The 25,025-nt window shown below is 38.8% G+C and overlaps 1 protein-coding gene across 5 annotated transcripts; it reads right to left on the reverse strand.

The window, feature by feature from the left end:
- Nucleotides 1–1,011: 1,011 nt before the first annotated feature.
- Nucleotides 1,012–24,468, reverse strand: AP1S2 (adaptor related protein complex 1 subunit sigma 2). Of its 5 annotated transcripts, XM_081198147.1 has the most exons (6): nt 23,869–24,036; nt 20,544–20,722; nt 18,658–18,766; nt 17,340–17,477; nt 10,261–10,353; nt 1,012–2,948 (listed from the first exon to the last, which is right to left on the reverse strand). In XM_081198147.1, the coding sequence occupies exons 1-5, from the start codon at nt 23,878–23,880 to the stop codon at nt 10,309–10,311; spliced, it is 483 nt and encodes a 160-aa protein (XP_081054273.1). In that variant the 5' UTR covers nt 23,881–24,036; the 3' UTR covers nt 1,012–2,948; nt 10,261–10,308. The 5 variants fall into 5 exon arrangements, with proteins under 5 accessions (XP_081054273.1, XP_081054275.1, XP_081054272.1 ...); XM_081198149.1 differs by lacking the exons at nt 10,261–10,353; nt 23,869–24,036 and adding an exon at nt 24,074–24,468; XM_081198146.1 differs by lacking the exon at nt 10,261–10,353 and having other exon boundaries at nt 23,869–24,035.
- Nucleotides 24,469–25,025: the final 557 nt, after the last annotated feature.

Genomic DNA, 25,025 nt, shown 5'->3' on the forward strand with positions numbered 1-25,025 from the left:
GCCATTTAGCTCCTATCTTTCATATCTCAGTTCCTAACACTGCTACCCATTAACTTTCAGTTGATAATGTTCATTTCCAAAGGCCAGAAAACAACCAGGAATAATAATCTGTCAAATAAATTTGTTTTGAATGGAAAGGTTATCATCTAGACACTGATTTTCTTAAGCAATTGAGATAAACCTAAATGTAACTGAGGAGATAAATTGTTGATGCTTTTAAACAAGTCTCTAAAATTTATGTCTCCTGTGAATTACAACAGAGCTGGGGTAGCCAACACAGTGCCCTTCGGATGTTGCTGGACTACAACTCCCATCATCCCTGGCCACTGGCCATGTTGGCTGAGGCTAATGGGAGTCCTTACAATATCTGGAAGGCACCACAATGGCTACCCCTGCAATAGAGTGCCACAATACTAATTCTGAAATGATGGGAAAATGGATAAACACCTTATATAGAATATTGTTATAGGCCTGCAAGAATACACGGTGGCCTGAGGAATGATGATACGACCTGAAGAATGATACCTTTGTTTAAAAACTGAAATGACTTTTGTTAAAGGAAAATAAGTAGATATTTGGTGCTTCTGTGAGGGATGAGATTGTAAAAATGAAAAACAAAAAACCCCAGCTGTATATGAACTATTGTTTATAACTGATTTGCAAGTAAGTAAAGAAAAAAACACAAAAGAAAAACACCTTATATACTAAGATGTGCTACAGAATAAAGTTTTGTTTCTATAAATTGTGTTCTAATACTTCCACTGACTGTATGTCTATGTTTTTAAACATGGACAACTGGTTAAACAAACAAACTAACAAACAAAACTCCCGAAAAACACAAAGTACTTTTTCTTAGAAAAAAATGTTGTATATTGTCATATGCTTGCTGTTTAAAAAATCCTCTACTGCATTACAAGTGCTATATTTAACTGTCAAGAAAAAGATTAAAATTCTTAACCGTAAAAGGAAACGAATTATTTCTGCAAGTTTCTGAACAGACAGACGTAGCAATGGAGTAAAAATGAACATTTATTACAACTCAACTGGTGTGATACTAAGACAGTGTCCACACAGCTTATGTCACAGTCACAACAAAGCTTCCAACCAAGCACATACAAGGCAACATTGTAAACCTTAAACATGGTTTGAATACACATTAAAAAAATTGCTTTCGACTTTTTAAAATGTCAAGTAATTCGATCACTTCAACATCACACAGAGGGCCACTCTAATGTCTCTTGAAACTCATTCCAGATTTTCTGTGAGTGAAATGTAGAACAGGGTTCCTGGGTATCTTATGCAAACATGATATTTTCATAACTTCTCCTTTGTGATTATGGCATGAAGCCATGATCTTTCAAATGCCTGGCACAGCTTATAAAGTATTTGGATGCTTTGGAACACAGTAATCACAGCAAATAGACCCACAGGAGGGGAACTTGATAGTCATATTATTGGAAAGGCGTGCAGTAACACACACAAACACAATGTGCAGGAAGTCACACTGCTTTCAACAGCAGGTGTTCTGTACTGGGGTTCTGCACTATGTGAAGTGTAGGACATGCAGGGAAATGCAAGACAGAGTAAAACAGAGTTTGACTTTGTGAAATTCATGTTGCCTGATCCTATGCATATTTATATGGTAGTAAATCCTGCTTTGTTCAATAGGACTTAATGTTTTATTCTGTTTTTAATCTGTTGGGAGCTGCCCAGAGTGGTTGGGGAAACCCAGCCGGACAGGCAGGGTATAAATAATAAATTATTATTATTATTATTGGGGTTTTTTATTATTATTATTATTACTTACTGCCAAATAAAGTGTGCATAGCTTTGCAGCCTTTTGAAAAACTAGCTGAGGTAAGGTATGCCAATGACTTAAAGAGTTTGTGTGTTATGTTTGCTTCTAGTGTGTTCAGATTTGAACACACTAGAAGTGTTCAAAGATAGGGAGTAAACCTATCCTTGCAAAGTAGAATGAAAAATGAAAAACAACGATTAACACACAGATTGTCAGATTATCAAAATAGCTACTTGAGTTCTGGTTTAAGTATAGTTGATATACTTGGAGAAAAGTAGACAGATGTGTTGTGACGTTCTCTTCTTACATTTTTCCCTTTGAGATTATGTCATCTCAATGACTTCTGGCTTAATACTGCTTTACACTTTTGAAAGGATTACATGTGCAATCAAGAAAGCATTTGAGCTAGTAAAAAATAAGTTTTTTAAACAGAAAATTCCATGTAGCCTCAGCTGGTTTCCCTTTGTACATTAACTCAGTTTTCTGACTGAATTTCACACTGTACAATTTCATTCTGATACAAGTTCTGTTTACAACCCTGTTGCTAGGAAGAAAACAACTAACATCTCGCAACAGATCTTGAACTTGCAGATCTCAATAGAATTCTTTGGTATTATGAACAGCTGCAAAACAGTTGTTTCTCCCCAATCTAACAACCTAAACTGAGTATAACAAATGCTGACTTTATAGTAAAAGTCTTTGGTTACACAAAACCAAATTAACACATTTCGACTGGTTGCCATATGGAATTGTTTCTTTTCAGTGTATGACATAATGTACAGTACTTGATACATTATGTAGGGCATTTTACAAAATATATTTACTAAAATTGCCATTTATGACTCATCAATGCTTGTAAATTACTGTGGCTTAAATCACTGCAATATCCCTTTTCTCCCAGAAAAATGTTTTTAAATCTTTCATTCCCTTGTTTTTAAATTTTACAGTAAATGGATTTTTTCTTGTAGGCCTAAAAGATGTAGCTCAGCAGAACAGTAATACTGACAAATAGCATCATAACACCATTAGCTAACAATAAATGAAGGCAGTGAACATTTAGTTATGCGGAAACATCACACAAGACATCAGCAAAGAAGGAAGTTTATGTCAGTCCAATCTCTTCGAGTACACTACGAGGGGTTTCCGCTTCCTGTGGAGGGAAAATTAGAGAATGAACAGATTTTGTGCTCTTGCCAAACCATATGTGCTATGTTAATAGGGAATTGATGAAATTCAGGATATGCACCAAGCAGTCGCTAGTTATGCAGAACACTCTCAATGTTTAAGCATTTTATAATAGTATTCATTGCACACACCCATCCCTTTTCTTTTGTCATCAAACAGAGGAAGCAAATTATTTTCTGTTTTCAGAGCAGAGATAGGGGATATTGCTATTAAAATTCCCACTTCCAACCACCCCAGCTGGAATGGCCAGTGGTCAGGAATGATGGGAGCTGTAATCCAACAACAAGTGGAGGACCACAGATTTCCCATCCTATTTGACATAAAAGAATGCTATGATACCACTAAAACTTTTTAGAATCAACATTTCTAGGTTTAAAAAGTTAGATTTCTATACTTTATATGTGAAGTTTGTATGGGACTTCTTGAAGTGATTTGACAGCAACTGTACTATTAGCTGAACACCAGATGTTTCTAAGACTACTTTAAGAAAAGCATACCATGTTTGTTTTTCCTGTTAAAAGCATAACTTGTAATTTTTGTATAAACACAGAGAGTTTACACTTACTTTAGCATCCTAAACAAGGCACAGCACCAAAAAGAGAGAGTCAGAGTTAGGCAACAATTTTCAGAAAAGGCAGCATTGAAAATGTGAAAGAATATAGTTAAAGATGCATTTTGAATTTCTGGATGTTCAACTATGATTTTAAAACTGGAAATTTTGAAAAGGCTATTGTCAGGGGACTGAAACCACAAGAAACTTACCTTTATTATTCATTTACACATCATAGAAATAAACAATGCTTCTAAATATTCATGGATATAAGGATAAAAGAGCTGGACTATCACAAGTGGGGCGGGATGTTCCTAGAACCTCTAGATCAGCACAGATGGTACATACAATCACCAGCATGATCACTTGCCACCATTCTGCATTGATAGAAAGACATGCTAGTGTATGGAACTGAAGAGCAGGATACGAGATAGCACTGCAGTTAAGTTTTAGCCTAATCTGCTCTGTGTAAAGAAGGTGCTTCCTGACAAATAGATCCATTGGCAGTGAAAGGCACCGTTCTTCCCATTTGTGAGGCAGACTACAGCTCCTTGCCACACAAGAACTACTTGGGAATGGGCACGTTCCATCAGAAGCTGCAGATCAAGAAGATAGTATTTTGCTTCTTCCTTTCACTGATTTGTGAGGTAGGTTAGCACCACTGTATGCCATGTGAAGCACAGGCTGGACTTCCATGCTAGTTGGAGCTATCCACAGAAACGTTCATATTCTCCTATCGGGACAGGACCTAAAGGAAGTAGTGCTTATGGACTCCAAACTCTGGGCAATATGCACATACTATCAGACTATTGTTGTGTGTATTTTCATATACTGGGTAAAAAATTAAAAGTTAATCTGCACTTTAATTAACAACGTTTTATGAGTAAATGAAGAAAGCACACCCTCAACTAGTTAACATCCCAGATGCAATCTGGGAACATTTAAACTACATAGTAGCTCTGAATATCAATCAAACAAATGTTAACAGCTGTTTGAAAATGTGTAACTGAGTAATGCTTGAGAATCAATTTAAATAATGCTAATGCATTGAAGTTTGAATCATTTATCAAATGTGTTTTCACATATTTTATGCCTGTAGATTAGAATTACCAAAGGCCAACTGCACAAACATGAAATATATCATAGCAAAGAGATGGAGGAAAAAAGAAGCCATTCACGTCAGGAGTGCATGCAATACTTTATTATAGACATGCCATGAAAACTAATTCACAGAAATTTACAAGCATGCAGCCGTATAAATCTATAACATAACACAGCACCTCATTAGCACTCCATGCACAGCACTTTAAAGATTCAGGCATGAGGAGAATGCAAGCAGCATTTACCATATACATTCACAGAAGCAATACAACAAAAACAGGAAAGTTTTGTAATGGGAAAACATCCTAAGATTTGATACTAATACATCCCAGACTGTTGTAGATTCAGAATGTTAAACCCCCTTACTTGTGAACTATAACTGACATTTTTGTTCAAGTAAAACATGTATATCTGGAATTTTCTATTACTTATAGTTCATTTGGCTAATCCTGCCTCTTTCCTATTTTTGCAATCACTATTTTATAGCAGCCTCCTGAGCAATGTAAACAGAATTAGTCTACCACTGCTGACACTTGGAATGTTCACATTTCTGAATAGAAATTGCAGAGTGGCTCAGAATATCTGTGGATGTTTCTGTATGATTACCTGCAGGCACAGATTCTGCCTGCTGTGGCAATGTTTGGGTCAGCTCCATTAGTGCACTGAAGTATAGTCATATAAACCATTTTTTCTATGGCCTACGAAGTTTTTCTCATTATCTATTAAACGAACATTTAACGGGTCCAACAATAATTCACTGTCAATGGATTTCTGTAATATATGCACAAATACCAATTCATACTTAGTTTGAAAAATACAGTCACCGTAGTGTTTGCGTATTTAAACTGCAATGTTGGGCTCAACGTATTCCAGCTTGAATACTACATGCTATGACAAGCGCTACTGGTAAGATTTAACATGGAAGTTATGGCATGCTGACAAGACACATGAAAAGAAAAAACACAGACATCACAAATGGTAGGAAAAGAAAATATACAACAGCAAAACAAATGTGATAAACTAATTTGTTCAAGATGACTGGATACGTCCAGCTGAGGATAAGTATTCTGCCATGAGTAAATCGGCTCTATCACGTCTCTGTATGCATGGTGAATGAAGTCATTTAGTATACTGGGACATTAAAGTATTCATGACGTGGCTACAAAAGAAATGTGCACATTCTTTATAAATAGTACAAAAGTTTGCATGCATACAATAATGCAAATGGTTTTTTATTTACCACTACTTTTAATGCTATATTACACTATTTCTACACCAATCTTCTCAATCACATGCATTATTAAACAACATGCTATTCAGGGTTTGAAAAGCACATCACTGTAGTATGTTTAACAAACTATATGCAATTAGACATCAATGAATCATTTGTTTAAAAAATGCTGCTCTGTGTGCAAGTTTGTGTGTGTGTGTGTATGTGTATGTGTATGCGTGCTTCAATATTTCACAACAAGCTTGTGGTGACTCGTCTGTACCATGCATGGCTACAGTCAAACATTATTTGTTTGCATATGATTACATTTAAGTAGAGAAGGCAGAACTTTGCCTGCGTATTGCTGAATAGAAATGTCATTTTTCCTTTTTATTGGAGGCACAGAAAGAGGTGTGGAAATTAAAGTATGAAAATTGTTCAGTTTCTGATAATGCATCTAACTACATCAAATTCTATCCCCGCTCCACCCGATGTGTTTTTCAGCATGGCAATTTGCAAGCAAGGGATTGTTAGAATATCCCCCCATCAGCAAAATAATAAAGTGCAGTCTTGCAAATCATCTCTAAGCACAATGACCACATTCTGTCTAAGCCATTTTTAAAACCACTTGTATTAACATTCCAAGCCAGCTAACCGTTAATCCAACTACTCAGATGGAGACTTGGCTTTTGGGATTTCCTACCAACCAATTTAACTAATTTAACAGGACCTTAAATTCTCTCACACTTCTAAGAGCTTCTGTACAATCAGACCATTCATATAACTGTTTCAGGACCAGTTCTAAGAAGACTAATCCAAAGACCCTTCTGAGAATTCTCATTTAAATAGGAATGCCCAAATTCTCATGCACAATAACCAGGCATAAGAATAGTCTGTGGACATTCCAATAGCACTGTGTTTATGTATGAAAAATATGGGCTTTCCAGAAAATATTAAACTGAAAAGTCTCCCCCCCCCAAAAAAAAAAAATTATTCTGCTCTAATATCAACTGGGATCCATGTTAGTCTTATATTTAGTTAACATTTAATATCTTAATGAGAAGAAAATGAACTTTCTCAACTAATGTGCAGTGCTCCTGTTCAGATAGATTTCCAGCCACTCCATTCCAGTTTCCCTCCAGTTTTCAATCTCCGTCCCCCTGCAACACTGTCTGCATTCTATGCTTACTAAACATGTTCTGTTCTCATTAGATAATTTTTGCACACAACTCATGATGCTGCATAAGATTGCAAAGAAACAATAGTTAACTTCTCAGGCAACAGAGCAAGAGTTACATCAGCTTTAACCTTGACTAGCATTCCCTCCTACGGTGTCTTTGAACAAGTTCTTAAAAATACAAAAATAACTAGTCAATAACCTAGACTCAGTGTTCTCATCCGCATCAGATTTTGCTCCTTCTGTTTCACTTTGCCCCATGTGAGTATGCATTGTGTAGCATTTCTAAAGGAGTTTGCTGCATTTAGAATATTATATAAGGAAGAACGAAGTTTTACCAGAAGGGTGTGAAGGTCTGGTTTGACTTACTAATGTTGAGCTTTTGTATATTTTTTCTTTTAAATTCAACTTGCACAGAAGCACTTAAGCAAACCACCCTTGAGTAGGACAATGGCAAAGATAGCTAAACACCAGTAAGTTGATTTGTTATTATTTAACAAAACATTTTATTTTTTACATTTTCCAACCTCAGACAGGGTGGGAGAATTAGTTATAAAAAGTAGTGAAAAATGAACTGGTTCAAAACATTACAAAAGTAATTAAAACATTAGGTCAGGGCAGGCACACTGAGTCAAGAAGCTGTTAGCTTCTCAATGACAATATTCTGCACTGCAGCCTACCCGCATAATTTTTGCAGCTCAGGTCCTAAGCAAATTTCTATCACATTGTAGGTAATGTTGATAGGAAAGCGTCTCTTCTCTCATCAAGTTTGGGACTTTGCAACCAAGTGGAATAGAGAAAGGAAGACTTACTATTTGAGCCATGGTGAGGCATAAGCAGAGCTGAAGATATGTACCAGCATGACTAGGTGGAAAATTACTCCACAATCACACTGAAACCAGGGGCAGAATCCACAGAACAGATGAATGTATTGTAACTTTGAACAATTTCATCTTTTGTTCAGTCTATTCAAGGGGAGAATAGCCCGCAGCAATCATTCTATATAATCACTGTGGCACACATAAATGATGGGAGAGACAACCAAATCCTAGAGTATGGAGCATCTTATATCTTTAGGAAGGGCTATAGCTCAGAAATCAGGTTCAATCCCTGTCATCTCTGTGTAGGGCCCAATAGATAATCCTGTTGAAAAATCCAGAGTACCACTGCCAGTCAGTGTAGTCAGCTTCCTAATTGTCTGATTCAAAATAAGGCAACTTCCTATGTTCTTGTTTCTTCACCTGTGGCGTGGGGTCTAGCAACAGCTGCTATCTACATTAGGGGTCCACACCAGCTATCAAGCAGATCAGCAACAACTCTAGGGAATCCAACTCATTATTGACTGTGGCCAGGTGCGTTTCTGTTCAGCTTAATCTTATGTGCCAGCTACATCCATTCCTGGAGTCTGCAGATCTGGTCAGGTGATGTAATACCTTAGTTACACCATGCCTGGATTGCTGCAATGTACTGTAAATGGGGCTACCTTTGAAAACTGTCTCAAAACTATCAGTTGTCAAGAATGTGGCAGATTACTGGGGGCCATGTGACTTTCCTATTAAACACAGGAAAATGCAGACAATTGGTCTTTCTAACTTAGTATTGTCTACGCTCACTGGCAGAAGCTCCTCAGGGTTTCAAACAGGGGTCATTCTAAACACTTCGTGGAGATGCCAGGGATTGAACCTGGATCTCCTGCATACAAAGCAGGTGCTCTATCACAAAACTATGGTCCATTCACAACGACTGTTCAGGTTTCCAGGCTCAATTCAAAGAGCTAGTGATAACCTTTAAAAGTCATTCAGTTTAGGACGGGGTTTTCTGAAGGACTCCCTTCTGTAAATGCCTGCACATGACTGAGTCTTCAACGGATCACTCTTGTGTGTCCCAACAACTTTGAAAGGAAGCCTGGGAACAGAGACAAGGTCTTCTCAGGGCCCGTGCTCAGGCTCTAGAATTCCCTCCCAAGGAAGGGTCATCCTGCCTCCTCTTTAATGGCCTTCTGCAGAGTTATTAAAAACTTTTAAAAGAAGGCTTCTGACTCATTGATATTTCTATGCTCATTTACTGACCTAATTTGCTAAAAGGTATATTGAGTAAACTGCTTTTAACAGCTGCTTGGAATTAAACAAAGAAGGGGAGAACCATGTATGTCACACTGAGCTCCTTCGGGGGAAAGGCAAGATATAAATGCAATAGAAATAAAATAAAACAGAAGTTTTTTAATGGGTCTTTGAATATTATTTAAATATAGATCATTTATTCACCCTGATTTGTACTGTCCCAAGCTTACTGGGGAAAGGCAGGATTAATAAGTGTGACAAGTTTTAACTTGTTTTACATGTAATTCCATTACTCTATTAAAAGAAATTCAGCTTTTTGAAAAAACTGGAAGATGTAATTAACTTTTTTCTTTAGAAATGATACCAGGCTTTTAAACTACAGTGGTACTTCTGGATGCGAATGGGATCCGTTCCAGAGCCCCATTCGCATCCTGAAGCGAACGTAACACGCGTCTGCAGGTCGCGTTTCCGCGCTTGATGTCATTTTGAACGTCTGCACATGTGCGAGCGGCGAAACCCGGAAGTAACGTGTTCCGTTACTTCTGGGTCGCAGCGGAGCGCAACCCGAAAACGCTCAACCTGAAGTGTATTCATCCCGAGGTATGACTGTACTTCTGCTACTCTGTATATCATTTAGCTCTGGAAAGTTTTCAGTTTATCCATTTGAATGTTCACTGGGATTTCTTTAAAATACACTTACCTTTTTGTGTAACATATTCCTCTAAAATACTCAACAAAAATGTTGCAATGCACTATAGATGTATATTGGGCTTGTCCTATGAAATTGACTAGTAAAGCATAAATAAATAGGTCTGCAGCAAGGCCTATGGTAATTTCATGGCCCTTCCAGGTAATGTTTCAATGCATAATTAGGCCCTACCTAGCAAAAAACTTTGTGAACCTTCCAACTTCTATTAACACCTAAAGATTAACAACACCAGAACAAAACCACACACCACACACTTCAAACTGATGCTGTTAGTATGAAAGGAAAATAAGACAAGAGCACCCAAAGCATATTTCAATACTGTCATGCAAGTGTTGCACAAGGTTAAGTTCATCACTGGCCACTTTTCTGTTCCTCTTTTTACTTATCAGGCAAGAGTTCCATTACACGTGCAAAACTCTGCAAAGCACCCATGTAAACCATGCCACCAAAACGGTAAATTTGGTAGTTACCAATCGTATGGATGGGATCAAAACGCTAAGGCTTTAGACTGCTCTTAATCATAAGATATCCTCAGACAAACCTCCCCAGTCTTCATTCTGGCTCTACAAACAAAATCAAGCACAATTGAAAATTTGGCAAGTCTGAAGTTTAAACATTTTTTTAAAATGTAGCAAAACTATCTGAAAAAATATCCACTATTACACACACTTGTACATATGAGGACCGCTAAGGCTCTCAGGTAAACGGCTTCTTTGCATTGCTTAAAAAGTCAGTGTTATCAAGGACAAAGCTAATGAAAATGTGACAAAGACAACAACTCCAATGAACTCCACATAAAAAACATGAGAACTCAACACAACAAGATGTTTCTTTTCCAATAGCTAATCAAGCTCCAGGTTGGGGAAGTTATTCTGAACACAATGAGAGCATTTGTTAAGAGTCAAGCTATATTTGACGGTAGACGACACTTCCTACTTGTCAGCTCCATTCCCATATAAAATGGAGGTGGGACTCAGGTCTTGCAGCAAGAGCACTGCACCCTTAACCTCCTCCTGTGCCTTATTTCCTCTCAGTTCATTTTGCCAACCATGTTTTCCCATTCCTGATCCACTTCTGGTACTGGAGCTAGAAATAGGGAAGTGTCTGAAGCAACTGAATACAGGGAGGTGAGGTACATGAGAAAGGTCAAGGACCCTCAACTTTATATGGCAGTGGGCTAGACACATAAATTATAGTTCCCACCATGTCTGATTTGGTCCCCAAATAGATCACATTAATTCAGATCTCCTCCTTACTAACAGCTTTGAAAACTCTTAGCAAGATGTAAGTGGACTATTGGATTTATTTTTAATGGGTTTTTAAAAGACAGTATCTCAGAGAATGCTACCCTCTTTGAAGTTTTCTTCTGAAGAGTACAACATAAAACCTAAAAAGCTGAAGTTAAGCCTTTCTTAAAGTTAGCATTTAATTTGCAATAGTGGAGTTATGCCATTCCCAAACTATTTAGTACTATGTAATATACATTAATTCCCTCATGCTACAAAGGACTACGATGTAAGACATCGATGAAGAAACAATAGAGAAAAAGGCAGAGTTCTCATTCAATATTCCTGCCTCTACCAAATACTTTAAAGACTACTTCTGTGCTGAGGTCAAAGTACCAAACATTCAAATAGGGTGATGACAGTTATCTAATTCAAAGCACAATATCTGTAAGGGAGATTAAACAGCTTTACCACACAGAAAGGTGCTTGCTTCATAACTTATGCAAGCAGTTCAGAAACACACATCTCTCAGAGGCAAAGCATAGGTACTGATTCTTTCAGTGCTAAGTATGACAAAAACCCAATAACTACATTAGGTGTGCAATGTGTTTGTTATTTCCCTATGTCACTCCAATATTACAAGAAGTTCGAAATCATGTAGAAGGGACAGAATGATTATGTGCATATAGGCATACAGTACACAATTCATTTTTTAACCATGGCATCCCTCACTTCTCCATGTGATCTTCGTCCTCCCATGTAAACTTTAAAGCCTTGCATTCCTCTGGCAGCTCTAGACAGAGCTACAGGACTGCTGCCATACCTATAAGTCAGGCCAAGTATGTAACATGGAGAACACTTTAGATGTAAACACTGCCCCAAGTCCTCTCCATCTCTTCAGCAAGCTGACTGCAAGTTTGAAATCATATGGAAATACTCTGAATAAAAAAAAGTTATCACTACAAGAATCTTGACTGCCTTGTATTTAGGAGCTGAACTAATGTTTGGCAGCTGGCACAGATCTGAGTCACTACCAGTACCTGGGCCATAACAGGGAATGTGGGGCTTAACACATCTATTGCTCACTGCTTTTCGCCATAATAAATGTGTCTGCAAATCTTGGGGAGATAAGCATATGAAGTGTGGTTGAGGGCAAGCATCTTGCAATTGAAGAGTGAAGCATTTCTTCCCATTTTCCCCCACTCCATATCACACTGCCTCCCATGGCTTTTTAGCTCTGATTATCTTTGTTCTCAAGTTCCCACTTTATTCTGGATTAGGCATCTCTTGGTCTTAAAATCTTTTCTTCTTGTGCCACATCCAGGGTGATTTAAATGGGTTGCATGGAGCTCAGTTCTGCAATCACTTAAGTATTTCTTTCACCAGAACTTAAGCTTAAGTAGTAGATGCATTCTTGTGAGATCTTCTTTGTTATCTGCAAGTGAACATGCTCATTGTCCACTCACAGAACATGAAATAAAAAACTTTGAAGCAATGATGCACTAATTTAACAAATCACAGTTCTAGTGAACAGAGTACTTAATTTCCAAAAATAATGGAAGTGTACTACTAATGTAACCCTCCCCATGAACTATGTGCTTGATAATAAAGTAATTCTAAAATATACAATTGAATAAGAGCATTTGCAATCTGTCCTGGAAGGACTGATTGTCCTTCTTTTGTCCTTGTGCTTTAGCTTGTCAAATGGATTTTTTAAAATCCTTCAGTGTTAGGGTATGAAGGAAGTATTATGGTATTAGCTACAAAGTCAGGATAAATGACTCTTCCTTGTCTAGCTTTTGTACAGGGAGTCCCAAGTGAAAAGCTACTTATTATGTTTACATTTGTTTTATCAAACAGATTGTTACATACATGTAAGGCAGCACTGATTCCAACCAAAGCAAAGGAACGGAATGGAATGACACACACATCACCCATTACAAATAGGTTAACTTCCAAAAAGACACTAACTAATGTAAAGGAAACACAAAATTCCACACAATTTTAAAATGTTGTTTTTGTAACTTTATGTATGTAAACTTTATGTAAACACAAAGTCCAACATAGGCACTGCAGTAACAAATTCTGAAAAGATAAAGTACATAACTAACACACTATTGAAAAGATAAACTATCAATTATACAAACCCTGAAAGTCTATGTGAATTAAATTATGATGGGAAAGAGTAAAACTGATAAGGGGAAAATATTATTTTATTTCCTTTTGACATTTAGATGTCACACATTCAACAACTTCCGTTGGGCAGCTATACCTCCCTTGCAATTTCTTAAACAAGATTTGTTCTGGCAAAACTCTGATTTTTAAGAGGATTTGTATGGAAGAGAAATCTATGGATTTTGTTCTGCAATTTAATATTGGACTTTTTTTCTTGAAGAGATTCTAAAAGGAACTGCATTTTATATTTTTTTACTATGGTTCATTAGCCACCTCAGGCACTTTTAATCGAAAAGCAGGTTAGAATTACTCTGTAAAACAGACGTGCACAATTTTGTTCACAACAGCTAGTGTGCCACTGCACTCTGTCAAGCAAAACAAATGGCCAATCTTGCTCCCAAACTTGGAAGCTATAGCGCTAGCTGCAAATTATTCTAACAGCTGTGTAATGATCCCGTCCCTTCTCAAAGCTGGGGGTTGTTTTGCCACTATGACAATGTTTTTCCCTGGGGGCCATAGTTCACCAAGCTTCTCACCATACTTTCCTGCTGAGAAAACCTCCTTGGTTGCTTCAATCCCAATAGCAACTTGACTTGGAGTAGTCAAACCAGTGAATTACCCACAATTCTGTCCTGCAGGGAAGCATACCGAGTCACTGGAGCACATGGCTAAGAAAAGTCGTGGCAACCACTATTTTTGGCTTGCCTAGCAAGGACAGCCAAAATTCTGTTAATAAACGAATCCACCATAAAATTAAATGAACAGAGTATGCCAATATTTTGTACTAGTACTATGGGGCCAGATAAATTCTGGACTGTAATGCCAGCCAGATAATAGAGCCAAACTAGACATGACATTTGCCACATGGTTTGTCTTTGTATCATTACTTTTTCTTTAACATATAGCCAGCACTTTGAAGAATCCTTAGAGGACACCATGGCATACAGTAGTTCACAGAGTGGATAGACCCAACAAAAATACATTACCAAGAGGAGGAGGAAGAGGTACACACACCCCTGACTCGCCCTTTTTCTTTCTCTTTTACCCTGGCCACAGAGGCATTGCTATGTCTGACTTACAGCCCCAGAGCGCTCGGAGAGCTGCTCTGCCAGACCCTTCAGTGCGCCAGTGTGGTGTAGTGGTTAAGAGTGGTGGACTCGTAATCTGGTAAGCCGGGTTCGATTCCCCGCTCCTCCACATGCAGCTGCTGGGTGACCTTGGGCTAGTTACACTTCTTTGAAGTCTCTCAGCCCCACTCACCTCACAGTGTGTTTGTTGTGGGGGAGGAAGGGAAAGGAGAAAGTTAGCTGCTTTGAGACTCCTTCGGGTAGTGATAAAGCGGGATATCAAATCCAAACTCTTCTTCTTATGGGGTCCACTTTTCTGCTTGCCTTTCTTCCTGGAGCAGCCCTCAACTCTCTCCCCAGAACCCCATGAGGTATAGCTATGTGCGTACAAGCGGCTGTCACCTCTCTAATCTTTCTGTTCTCATTTCCTCTGTTTTATAATACTTAAAAATCTGTTAGGGGAGGGAAATCCTCCTCCCTTCAACTTCCTTCCACTCCAACCTCTGTAAAATCATATTTATGAAACAAACCTGTTAATTTCCTATCAGCCTACAAAGCACTGTGCACTATTAAGATCAAAGCAAACTAAATAGTAACAATGAAGTAAGATCATACAGCTATAGCAAATAGATCTCTCTGCAGCCTTGTCCTTTGTGTGTTTACTCAGAAACAACACTATGCAAGACTTGCTCTCAAAAGTGTGCATAGTGTTGTAGCTGTAAAAAAAATATTCTTCCTCCACCCCTTTAATTCATATTCTTTCCTCCCTAATTTCCAATATCACATTTTCTTCCTGTGGATAGGTTAAAAGAGAAAAATAATCTCAGCTGTGTTTGAGGTTGCAAGCCTAACCATGTATATTCAGGAGTAAATTCTACTTAATTCAGCAGGGCTTACCCCCAGGTAAGGATTAAGTTTGGAGTTTTAGTGACCAAAGCCCACCCAACTACTCATTGCCGTTTTCTGCCTTCCTCTGCCATCTGTCCTATCATCCGTATTTGCACAAGCTTGACTTGCTGCATCCAACACCTTGGCTCATAGGCACTTCAGCAATGCAGATTGTTGCCCCTATGGGCAACTTTGCAGACATGCACTGCACACATGCACTTTAAACAAGCATGAGCAGGTTACACCTCATGTAAGGAATAAAGAATCAAACATTTTAAGAAAATGGAAAAATATATACTGAAAGACACTGTATGCAATCACAACAGTCTTGATGGCTGTTGTATTAATCACAGCATTCTATTTGCCACCTGCTCCTTCTGCAACTTTTTCTAAAGCTTCTTATATAATATGAACAAGCCAGAGTATTTGTGGGAATTCAGAATCACTACACTGTCAACATCCGTATGAAAACATCTACTCAGTTGAGCCTTCTCCTTAGTATACCAGTATTTTAAAGGCAGTGAATTTTTAATGAAGAATGCTTTTAAACAAGTACAGTGGTGCCTCGCAAGACGAAATTAATCCATTCCACGAGTCTCTTTGTCTTGCGTTTTTTTTTGTCTTGCGAAGCACGGCTATTAGCGGCTTAGCGGCTATTAACGGCTTAGCGGCTTTAAGAAAAAGGAAACAAACTCACAAGACATTTCGTCTTGTGAAGCAAGCCCATAGGGAAATTCGTCTTGCGGAACGACTCAAAAAACGGGAAACTCTTTCGTCTTGCGCGTTTTTCGACTTGCGAGGCATTCGTCTTGCGAGGTACCACTGTAGTCCCAGTGTATATATTCTGAAGTGGCAAAACCCAAGAAGTTAATATATATTTGGGTGGGATGGCCACTTAATTACCAGGATAAATTTATGGTTTATTATTTTAGAAGTCTCACTAATGAGTGGATACAGGAGGACTGAAAGATGGGACTTCAACAAAACACATATCAAAGCAAAGCAAATACACATCTCAAAACACCACCCATGTTTGCAATACAAAGCCACAAAAGTTCACATTTGCATAACTGTACAAGCACGCAGGCTCAATCCATGTTCCTTTATGTAGAAACAGACTTGCTGTATTTATAACATGGCTCTGAACCATCATTCAAAACATCTGTAGTGCCAGTTCTATGTTATCACCTCAAGATTTAGGAATTTTATGTAGCCTAACAAAAAATGCACTGTTCCAACTACTGTGTTGAAACCCTAATTCTAAATCAGTGCACTAAAGGCAACAGAGTTCGCTAATATTTATGCAGCTGCTATCTGTATACCAATGAGGCTAGGTAAAGGGAAATGGGGTGGGAACAACAAGGCCAGAAGCAGGACCCTTACTATTGAATTAATTCTTATGTATTTCAAAGATTTATGGCTTTGACACATTTCATATTTTGATATATGCTATGCTTTGTTATATTGATTATTCTGATGCTGTGTTAATTGAATTGTTTTCTGTTAGTCTCTTCGGGCTTCTCTCAGGAAGTAAAAACAGGATGTAATACAGGAAATGCATTTTGTTAGCAGCTGAGGTGCAAAGTTTCAACCCAAAAGTCTACTTTATTTGCTACAGTTCTAAGACTAGTGTTATAACTATTTTCTAAATGCACAGTGTACATCTACTTAAGTTAGCTATGGCACTGTTACTTGTTTTTAAAACAGTTAATGTTAACTATACCTTAGCGTCTCAAAGAAGAGAGTCTAGCTTCTGGATTTCAGCAATGAAAGAGGCATACATGCATCAGGTATGACAAAAATTAGTTATAATCATTCAGTTAATTGAATAAAAAGAAACGGATATAAATTAATTGAATAAAAACAACAGAAATGCCTAGACAAGAAGACAAACACATGGAGACAGTAGCTGCATGTCTAGCAACACATACAACACCAAACACATTATGAAAGGAAACCTTAAAAAAATAAAGCAGTATTACTGTTCTTTATAGGTTATATACTGAATATAGTGATGCTAGCTAACAGAATAAGAAGTGGGTAAAGCAATTTTGTACAGAAGACTTTTAAGGAGAAGCTACATGCTAGACATGCTGAAAAGCTTTTTCAACAACTTCCGGAGAAATAAGATGCTTTTCTTAGAAAAGAGTAAAGCATGCTGGTGGAGCTTTGGCAAAAAAGCAAATTTCTTACCTCTTGTAATAGATCTGCTTGTTCAATGGCTTTAAGAACATTTTTCTTTGAGGTCTCCTGTACTTCCCCTCCCAAAAGAAATTCATCCAAAATAAAATAAGCCTTCTCAAAATTGAAGATGATATCAAGTTCACATACCTAGAAAACATAGGAAAAAACATGTTGAGATTTATTCCCTTCTTTAAGGTGCCAAGTTAAGATCCTGTGGTTTTTAAAGAAACACACATTGTCATGATCTTCTGTGTGATCACTAAAGGCCAAGTCATGGATTCGGTAAGGAACAAACTTTTGAGAAAATATTAATATTGATTTAGATAGTAACATTAAAATATGAGGAACAGGCATTTAAATTAGTGTATCATTTGAGCTCATCAACTAGGCCTCATATATATACCACATAGTTCTCTGAATTATGTAATAGCATTTGTAACAGCAGCAGCACACTACTGAATATCTTCAAAGAAGATTCAGTGAAGTTGCTGATGGAAGAAATCCTAGTTTCTTGGTTGTTACATACAGTATTGGTATTTGACATGCAATATCTGACAAATTCTTTACTTTCAGACTTCATTAACAGTTCCCAGTAAGGAAACAGACCTATATAATGTAATGCAATAGATAACTTTTTTTATTCTCATTCACAGTAATAATGCATACATGCTGTAATATAAAATCAAAATACCAAATTTATTATTCTTTTACAGCACTTTTCCCCAAAAGCACTGTGAGGGTGAAAACTAATGTCACATAAGCAAACTTCCACAGTGAAGCTTCCTCTTCTTTTCCTTCTCCCTGCAACATCCCCACCCCGCTCCCAGGGCAAATCTATTGTTAATCTAGATCTTGCAAACCTCATGAGTAAATTTTGAGGACTGCAGGGAGAGGAGAGGAAGAGAAAGCCCTCTTCAGAATTCTGTTCCACTCATGTACAGACAACACAGGGTGTTATTTCTTATGTGTATTAAAACGTTTTTTTATTTTCTTCAGGAAAAATAAGTCATCTTAATTTGTGTATTACATAAATAAAAAACGTTATTACAGAAATTTATAATATAGGATGAGACCCAGTGGAGCTTGAGTGAGCATCTACTTAGTCAGTGAGGCTTCTGCTTTCTCTTCTCCCCCCATGTATCCCCCAAATCTGTTCTGGAGGTTGGGAAGAAATTCTGGAGTAGATATTGGGAATGTGTGGCAGAAGAGAGAAAATGGTGAGAAGAGAAACCCAAGTCCCATTACACAAGTAGATTTCCACTGCCCAAGCAGGCAGACATCCTTGGATGTCACCTACAGAGACCAGAAAAACCAATTAATAACTTACACTTCCAAAGTATTTATCAAGCAATTCCACATAACGGTGAATTATTTCCAGGGTTATTAGCTCATTATCCTGATCTTCAATGGCACAGCAAAAGTAGAGACTTGCATATCTGAAAGAAACAGGTTACTCTAATGAAACACTGCCAGATTTTTGTTTTAAGAATTATACATACCCATTACATATTTCACAGAAATTAACAGTGCCAACTTCCTCAGAGTAATGCATTAACTTTCAAAATTAACCTGAATTCACTAACTTTACAAACTGGCTTGAAAATAGCTTTATTCCAAGTACCTCATTGTAGTTGCCAGTTTGTGGACAAGTTTCATATTTGAGTGTGTTATCAACAGTTATTCAATCAATAGCTATAGGAAAGAATAATTATAATAGCAGTTATCGTTTTTATGAAAACAAACTTTCAAGATGGCTGTGGAAGCGCTACCCCCAGCAATCTTTTCCATCTCAAGGGCCACATGCCAGTAGTGAGTGGGGTGTAGAATGAGATACTTAATTTTGTACAGTAAGCTATATTCTGCCAAATAAAAGCCAGAGGCTTCTAAATACACACACACCTTTTATCCTCCACCCAGGCAAGGAAGGTGCATTAATACATTTCAAGAACACATTACAGCCAGGCAAATCACTTTAGGCGGATGCAGAGTGAAGGGTGTGGCCTGAATGGAGATAGAGGCCTGGAGGGTGTTGGAAGTGCTACAGCAGGGATCATTCAGTTTGTAATTTAAGGGTAACCTTTGTTATCCATAAGTCAACCAGCCAGTAAGGGTAGAGGAGTCGCTTAGCAACCAGTAAACGTAAAATGGTGTTTGCTGAAGCAGCATGTGCCTATTTATACATTGCTTTTGTTCATTTTCCTCAGCACAGTGTTATCAGGATTTCTTTTATTTCTGGCTACATCGGCATTATTTAAGTGACTTTGCTAAGAGAGGGGCCCCTAAGGTTCCCCACCCTACTCTAGAACACAATCATCATCCTAGGTACTTTTATGTGGGCCTCTTTCATGGGAGGTTTGGAGAGTGACAACACAAGATCAAGCCTTTTCAATGATGGCTTCCCACTTGTTGAATGCTCTCTCCAGGGAGGCATGCCTGGAACAACCTTTATCTGTTTTTATCTGCCAGGCAAAGACTTTTCTCTTTGTCCCTTAATTTGAAGTGTGGCATTGTGGCTTGTTTCAGTGGGGTGCGATCAGTAAGTCCTCATCTGTATTATCAGTTTAACAGTGTTTTAAAATTTTTATTGCATTTTCTCAGCTGTAGAAACTCGGCAAATAAAATAAAATAAAATAAAAAATAAAGTGGTAAGTAGTTTCGCAGGGCATGACATTTCCAACTGTCAGAGATTTATGAATGCACTGAAGCACAAGTAGTACTTGATCTGTTTACCTATTGAAACAAAGATTGAAATAATTTCACTGTGGTAGCAAGAACAATTTTCTTCATGGCATTAAGCAGACAGTACAACATTCCATAGCTCTTAAATTTACAGTTGAACAGGCGAGAAGTATAAGATAGTGTAATTGTGCAACCTTTCTATATTTGAGCAAAATCAAGTCCTAGCTTATATAAAATAAAATGATGTAACATTTTAACATTCAAGTACATTAAATAGCCTTTAAAACATAGTTTTCAAATATGTATGCCTCATTTAATGAAAAATCTGAGTGCATAACTATTTTATTAAGTGTAAAATTATCTCATTTTTACAACACAGAAAAAGTACTGCAGACATAATTCCTACAATGCTATTGAATTATATTTGAGGAAAGTTGAATATGTTTTTCACACATAAGAGAAGAAATCCTTATTTCTACTATTCAGTATATCTTTTGTTGGATAGAACTTATAAGTGTAAGGATGGAAAACCACCTTTTGTAGACAATCTTCAGGTCCCTCCACTCCAGAAAACTGCACATTTTCGGTTTACGGGCCAAGACTGTTTGAACAAGTTCTCTTGTGATTTTCTTCTTTTCTTTGTCAGATAATGGGACATACCATTTCTGAAGTCTCAGCTTCCCTTGACGACTAAAAAGCAACATAAACTGCATCTGTTGAGTTAAATAAAACACAGTTTCATGTCAATCCTTCAGACCCGTTGCATAGTGTGTGCTATACATTTGAGAAAGCTTTTGAACATTAAGATCACCAGCATTTTTCTTTCCAATAAGCTTTAAAAGCAGCCTCTGGGAAAGGACATCAAGGACTTGATCTCAAAAGATAGTGGCTTGTATTATTAAATAATTATTTTGAAAAATCTGGGTAAGATAAACACAGTAGTGAGTTTTATCTAGAAATCATCTAAATTGTATACAACTGTATACAAGTGAAGTTTAAATGCAAAACATATTCACAGCAGTTAATCATAATATACTATCATCTTCCCATTGAAGACAAATGTAGCATAATGCCCTAGGTTAAAATTGTTGCTGTTTTTATAAACACTTCTAGAACTCATTGCACAATAATTCTCAACTCTGAAAAGCTACAAATTTCATATTAAACAGATCTCTAGTAGCATGATCCTTGTTATCTGGGTCAGTATTCTTCAACTCTGGGTTCCCAGACATTGTTGGATTTCAGCACCCACCATCCCCAGCCATTTGAGGGCTTAGGTAATGGTCAGGGATGATGCAAGTTGTAGTCCTATAACTTCTGGGGACCAAAGACCACTGATCTAGTTATGCTGTTGCATGTGCACAATATACTTTATTAAAAACCAGCCCATTCTTCTACACTGACACTGCGACTGTACACAAAAGGTATGACATAAAATAACCATGCTGAAAATATAATGCTGTTGGTCAGACTGGCCTAAGCCTTCTTCCTATATCTATGTCTACTTCTTTCTGCAAGCAAGCTATACAGAAATTGTAAACAAATTCTACACCCAACTTGAAAGCATCCTGCAAACATTTATGCAAGCATTACACATAATCCACCATACAGATTGTGGAAGGTTTACTTATGTGAGCAAATTTAGGTAACAGATGAATGTGTATTGTTTTGTGGTTCATTATGGCCAGGCTTCTAATTTTTATTTTTAAAAAGCGAAGAAAAGAACCTATAATGCAACAAAACAACCTGGGAGAAACAGCTAAAAACAAGCAAAATATACTAAAGAACCAACTTATAAACTTTAAAATGCCTTGATAACTGCGCCTGAACAATATGTGGTGGGGAGGCAGGTGGTGGGGATGGCATCCACACTAAATGGTATTAAAATATCTTTAAAGTGGTATTAAGTATTCTTCCTATATCTTTCATAGATGAAGAGAGAGGTCTCTTCAACTTCTCATCCTGACACTACAATTGTTGTTGTTATTAAATTTTGTATACTTCCCTCCCTACATCTGTAGATCTCAATTTGACAATTTATATGTGCCAAAATGATCCCTTCTATCTAGCTACTAAAGGTATAGAAATCCTGTCTTCCATATAATCTGGTCAGCCCAGAAAAAGCAGGAACATTGATGCTTCAAACATGAGATGTGATTCACATATTGCAAGCCATACTTGAAGATAGATCTTTGGTTTCAGAAGGTGGAAAATACTGAAGAAAATTATGTACCATCACCCTATCTTTTGAGTTCAACAAAGTGCATCTGGAATGAACAGCTCTTATCACCAACTATACATATTGTGGTCAAATAAATTTGTACTAAAGAATATCCACACACACCAAATATGCATGCAGTTCTTTCTTAAGATCAAGTGAACTTTGGAATTGAAATCTTTTTGAAGGAACTACCTAGACCTTGTTGGCCACACACAAATATAAAAGTTGCCCCTCTTACAAGTAGATGCAGCCATGACAGGTCCATTCCTACTTAGGGTATTATCTTCAAAATGGAGTTAGAACATGAAAACACCAAGTTCATGAGGTGTGTAGCTGTGAGCTGAAGATTTTGACTAAGCCTTGCTTGCAGAAGTTGTTTTTCTGTAAGCTCTCCTCACTATGTAGAAGGCCTCAGTGAACGTTACAAGAGTTACTTTGAACTTTAAAGGCACTCGTCTCTATAAAAATACAAGTTAAAAAGCAATTTGTATTCTGGAGCCAGAGCAGTCTGGACAGTTAAATACGGAAATTTAGTACCACACAAACCACACATTTCTCAATCTGAATATAGTGATGTATCTCTCACTTTATCACATGAGATACAGGAAGAGGAGCAAGGAACAAACAAAAGGAAGTCCTCCGAGAGAACTTCAGAGCAATATAGATTTGTTCTATTTTACAAATCCCAGAACATTAGGCATAATCTAATCTGATCTATGAAGTGTCCTTAAATGGGTTATTTGTATGGAGAATCAAAACTGCGATAATACCATAGGGCAAAAAGCTTACCTTATTTATAATACATTTCTAGTGGCTAATCTCCTTAGTGAAGAGCAGCTCACCTGCAATACCCAGTATTTGTCCAGAAGGCTATAGCACTCATGCTCAAAAAAATGATCTCTCTCCCTCCTTCTCCCAGGGTCTCTCAGCATACATATGCAAGACCACACTAAGGACAAACACCATCCTGTTTTTAGGCTTTAAGCACTTCGAATTCGCATTTAAGCATGTGCTGGGAAGGGATGGAGGGGAGAGGGGAGCCACCTTTGTTCATCCAGGCTGCGTGTGGATTACACCCCCCTCCTCAAAAAAGAGAGAGAAATAGCTGAAGCGCATGTTAGGAGCTGGTTACCCCACTCATACATCCACTTCCTTCCAGCATCCCATTTATGAGGAATCGCGCACGGGTCCAACTACAATCACGGCCACTAGAAGCAAAATCCACAATAAAATGCTACAAGAAGTGAAGGGTTTTTTTCCAGGGGGGTGTTGTTGTGTTTGTGTTTGTTGAAGGCAGCCAGCCTGCCAAGCCAGCGTGGCATCAGGGGCCACGAGAAGGACCGAGGGCAGCGCCAAGGGGCCAGGCAGGAGACTCTTGATCTCAGCGAGGTCGCGGGTTCGAGCCCCGCGTTGGGAAAAGGAGTCGTGCATTGTATGGGGTCGGACTAGATGACCCTCGCGTTCCCTTCCGACTCCTACCATCTCCTTCAGAATAGGGCCTAACACCGACGGGTCACGAACAGCTCGACGGACGCCTACCCCGCAAAGACCTCGAGGAAAAATAGTCTTTTTCTTTTTTGTGAGCACGTAGAGCCCGCGAGGCTTGTATACAAATGCACGCGCTGTGTATTCCTGTACCTGGCCGCACATTTTTATATATGCAAACGACGACGGCGGAGAACAAGAGGCAGCGGGAGAGTCTTTACAGCCGGTCTTTACAGCCTCCCCGCCTTCCACCCGTCGGCGTATTAAAAAAAGGGGGGGCTCCGTGAGGAGACGCCTCTGACCGTTATAAGGAGGCACAGGCGCGCGCGCGCGAGGCCAGGCTCGCCGCATCACTTACCGTTAGTCAGGAGCGTTCGAAGCGCGCGCACCGGTGTCTCTGCGTGAGTGTGTGCGTGTGTGTGGAGGGTGTCTGCTCAGCGCTCTCTCAAACTACGCAGGGAGCAACCGCCGCCACGCTCCCCACCAGAGCGAGGGAAGGGAGGGGCTCCTCACGGCGAGCAGGCCGTGCCAACTGTGGCGGGGCCAGGAGGCGGGGCCAGGAGCTCGTCGCAGGGGGCGGGCGGGCGGCCCCACTTTTTCTCTTCAGCCACCAAACTTCATTCGCCCCCTCGCAGCGGACACCAGGGTGTACCCAAGGGGCGGGGTGTGCGTGGGAGCGCGGCGGGGCGGGGTTGGTGAAAGGAGGAGGAAGGATTTCCCGGGCAGCCAATCCCTGAGGCCGAACCGCACGACAGAAGGTTGGGGAGCGGGTAGTAACCGGTGCGCAGGCAACAGCCATCCGGACACGGCGGGTTGTGACAGGAGCGAGGTGGACCAATCAGAAAGCCGGGTAGACGTAACGTTGTCTTTCCCCCGCCTCTCCTCGCATCTCGCCAATCAAAAGCACAAGGGGAAAGCAGATCAGCCAATCAGACGGGGACGTGGGCGCCCTCTTCTTGCCCACCAAGGCACACAAGGCGGTATATGAAGCCTCGACAGAATTGCACCGATTGCACATGCGCAGGGTCGTTCACCCCCCCCACCGGTAATTGGGTTCCAGCTTGACATCGTTAAGCTACGTCTTCTCTGTAACTCTCCCTCTAGTCTTTTGCGCGCGCACACACACACACACACATCCCCCTTAAACGCAAGGAAGTGCACTACCTTATTTAAGCTACACACACACAGAATGAGGGGAAATGACTCTTCGTGCAATTGTGTCAGAGGACAGTCTGTGTTAATAATAATAATAATAATAATAATAATAATAATAATAATAATAATAATAATAATAATAATAATAATTTTTT

This window comes from Podarcis bocagei (assembly GCF_964188305.1).
Source record: "Podarcis bocagei genome assembly, chromosome: 6".
NCBI classification, from domain to species: Eukaryota; Metazoa; Chordata; class Lepidosauria; order Squamata; family Lacertidae; genus Podarcis; species Podarcis bocagei.

Coding starts and splice junctions, on each gene's coding strand:
- AP1S2 (XM_081198146.1), bottom strand. Junction 18,767..20,543: donor CTGAAGATTGTCTACAAAAG/GTGGTTTTCCAT, acceptor TGTTTCTTTCAG/ATATGCAAGTCTCTACTTTT. Junction 2,949..17,339: donor AAGCAGATCTATTACAAGAG/GTAAGAAATTTG, acceptor TTCCCTCCACAG/GAAGCGGAAACCCCTCGTAG.